This window comes from Pteropus vampyrus, unplaced genomic scaffold, assembly GCF_000151845.1.
Source record: "Pteropus vampyrus isolate Shadow unplaced genomic scaffold, Pvam_2.0 Scaffold40, whole genome shotgun sequence".
NCBI lineage: Eukaryota > Metazoa > Chordata > Mammalia > Chiroptera > Pteropodidae > Pteropus > Pteropus vampyrus.
Window position 1 is genome coordinate 4,196,584 of NW_011888821.1, and position 1,932 is coordinate 4,198,515.

At 55.1% G+C, this 1,932-nt stretch overlaps 1 protein-coding gene across 10 annotated transcripts in view; it reads left to right on the plus strand.

The window, feature by feature from the left end:
• Positions 1-1,127, plus strand: part of CLEC16A (C-type lectin domain containing 16A) — a 205,279-nt gene extending 204,152 nt beyond the window's left edge. For 9 of the 10 annotated variants that reach the window (XM_023529618.1, XM_023529616.1, XM_023529617.1 and 6 more), the window contains one exon: positions 266-1,127. In XM_023529618.1, coding sequence (XP_023385386.1) covers positions 266-621 — 356 coding nt within the window. In that variant the 3' untranslated portion in view covers positions 622-1,127. The remainder of the gene's footprint in view (positions 1-265) is intronic. The other variant, XM_011358364.2, reaches the window with a different exon arrangement.
• The last annotated feature ends 805 nt before the right edge of the window (positions 1,128-1,932 follow it).

Here is a 1,932-nt window from a genome sequence, read left to right on the forward strand (position 1 = left end):
CGTTGATTTTGCACAAGCCCCTCATTTTTCTCTTGTGTCACAAGTGAGGGTGACCCTGGGCGCTGACAGGGTTTCTCCCAAGCCTAGGTCAGACTGGATTTATCAGCTTCTGTGTCCCCAGCAGGAGGAAGTAGAACAAGCTGTTCCCTCAAAACTTCTGTCTCCCACCCGACCTCCCTGGGCCTTTGTTCGGGACAGAGCAGAGGGTGCACGCGGGAACAGTGTCTCGGAGCTAAGTGTCCCTTTGTTTTTCCCTTCCTCCCAGATGACCCCATGACTATGGAACAGCCTCAGCCTAACCTCCCCGACCAGTTGGTGATCGTCAGTGAAACGGAAGCAGGTGCCAGGCCCGGCAAGAGCCTGGCAAAGAGCGCGGATGCGGAGCCGGTCAGCCTGTCCCCCAGCCTCATCCCTGCGCAGCAGCCCACCATCTCCCTGCTCTGCGAGGACACCGCCGACACGCTGAGCGTGGAGTCACTGACCCTCGTCCCGCCCGTTGACCCTCACAGCCTCCACACCCTCGCCGGCATCCCCCCGCCACCCACACCAGCCACAGAGGGCACGGGAACCCTGGACGAGGAGGCTGTCCATTCGGAGCCAGCGGGCCCCGCCGAGCACTGAGTCAGCGCCGAGCGGCCTCCCTTTGTGCACGCGGCCCAGTGCCACTCAAAAGACACATCGGGGGCATCGCGGTTCTCCACGGCTCCCAGTGACCATCTCCTCCACCCATCCTTGTGCTCCTTGGCTCTGCTGAATTCCTCTTCCGCTTCATACTTCTCCGAGAGCAAGCTGGGCCTGGCGCAGGCTCCCCAGCGAACCCGGATAACCGAGATGGCCACCTCGGGGTGGGGGAGCTTGGGCTTCCGGTCTCTGAGCCCAGCAGCCCCAGGGAGGCAGGGCCCACTGGCACCACTGCTTTCATCAGCCAGCCTCCCCAGGCCCAGCATCCTCAGTGTGCCCGGAAGGAGAGACAGGGTCACTTTAGGTAGAAACTTATAGAAAAGCGAACTTCGATAAATATCTCCTTTGGGTATTTATTTCCACTTTTGGCAGCAGCTGTAAAGCATTTATTTTAAAAGCTTCTATTTAAAAGAAAAAAAAGAAAGGAAGCAATCCAAAAAAAAAAATCCTCAACGCTGAGGTTTGATGTCATGTGAAAAGTGTAATATTACTGTTAAGATTTCATTTTCGTTTTCCCTTGAACTTCCCATGTTTTGATTTAGAGTTCTCAGTCAGGCTTTCTCCGTTTTCTTAACTGATTCTTATTTCTCTATTACTCATTAACTCTGCAAGCCTGTGGGATGATAAAGCACCTCCCAGGAAAGTATAGAGTATTTTTTAAACAAAGTGAGGGAGATGCATGTATTCTCAGGTACGCACAGAGTGGGGAGGGCCAAAAGTTTCTCTGCGAGGCGGCAGGGGGCCTGGCATTACCTGGAAGATCTTTCCTGAAAGGGGACCATGCAGTCAGCTCCTGGCTTAAGACCCAATTCCTCATCTCTCTGGACTGAAACCGAACACAACAGGTGTCCAGCATCACCAGAGTTGTTGCCATCTCTGTCTAAGAAAGAACCATTTGGGGCCGTGGTGGGAAGAAAACGCCACGGAAGGCACCCCCACGGTGCCCGCCACTCGTACTTCTCTGCAGGACACGCCAGCTCCTGACCAGCTGCGAGGGTGTGACCTCGGAGCTCGCAGAGTCATCCTGGGAGCTCGGAGTTTGTCACTCTTCCTCTTGGATGCTGCTGCAAAGACACAAGCTTGTTTTTAAAGTGAACTCCCCACCAAGTTCCTTCTCCCTGTGGGCTGGCTGTGTGGGGCCAGTTTGTCACCACATCCAGTAAAGCAGTCAAGCGCCCCTCCCTTCCTTCTGGTCAGTGCTGAGACCTCCCACAACTTTCCTGCCCGTGTCCACCAGGGGTGTAGCACACA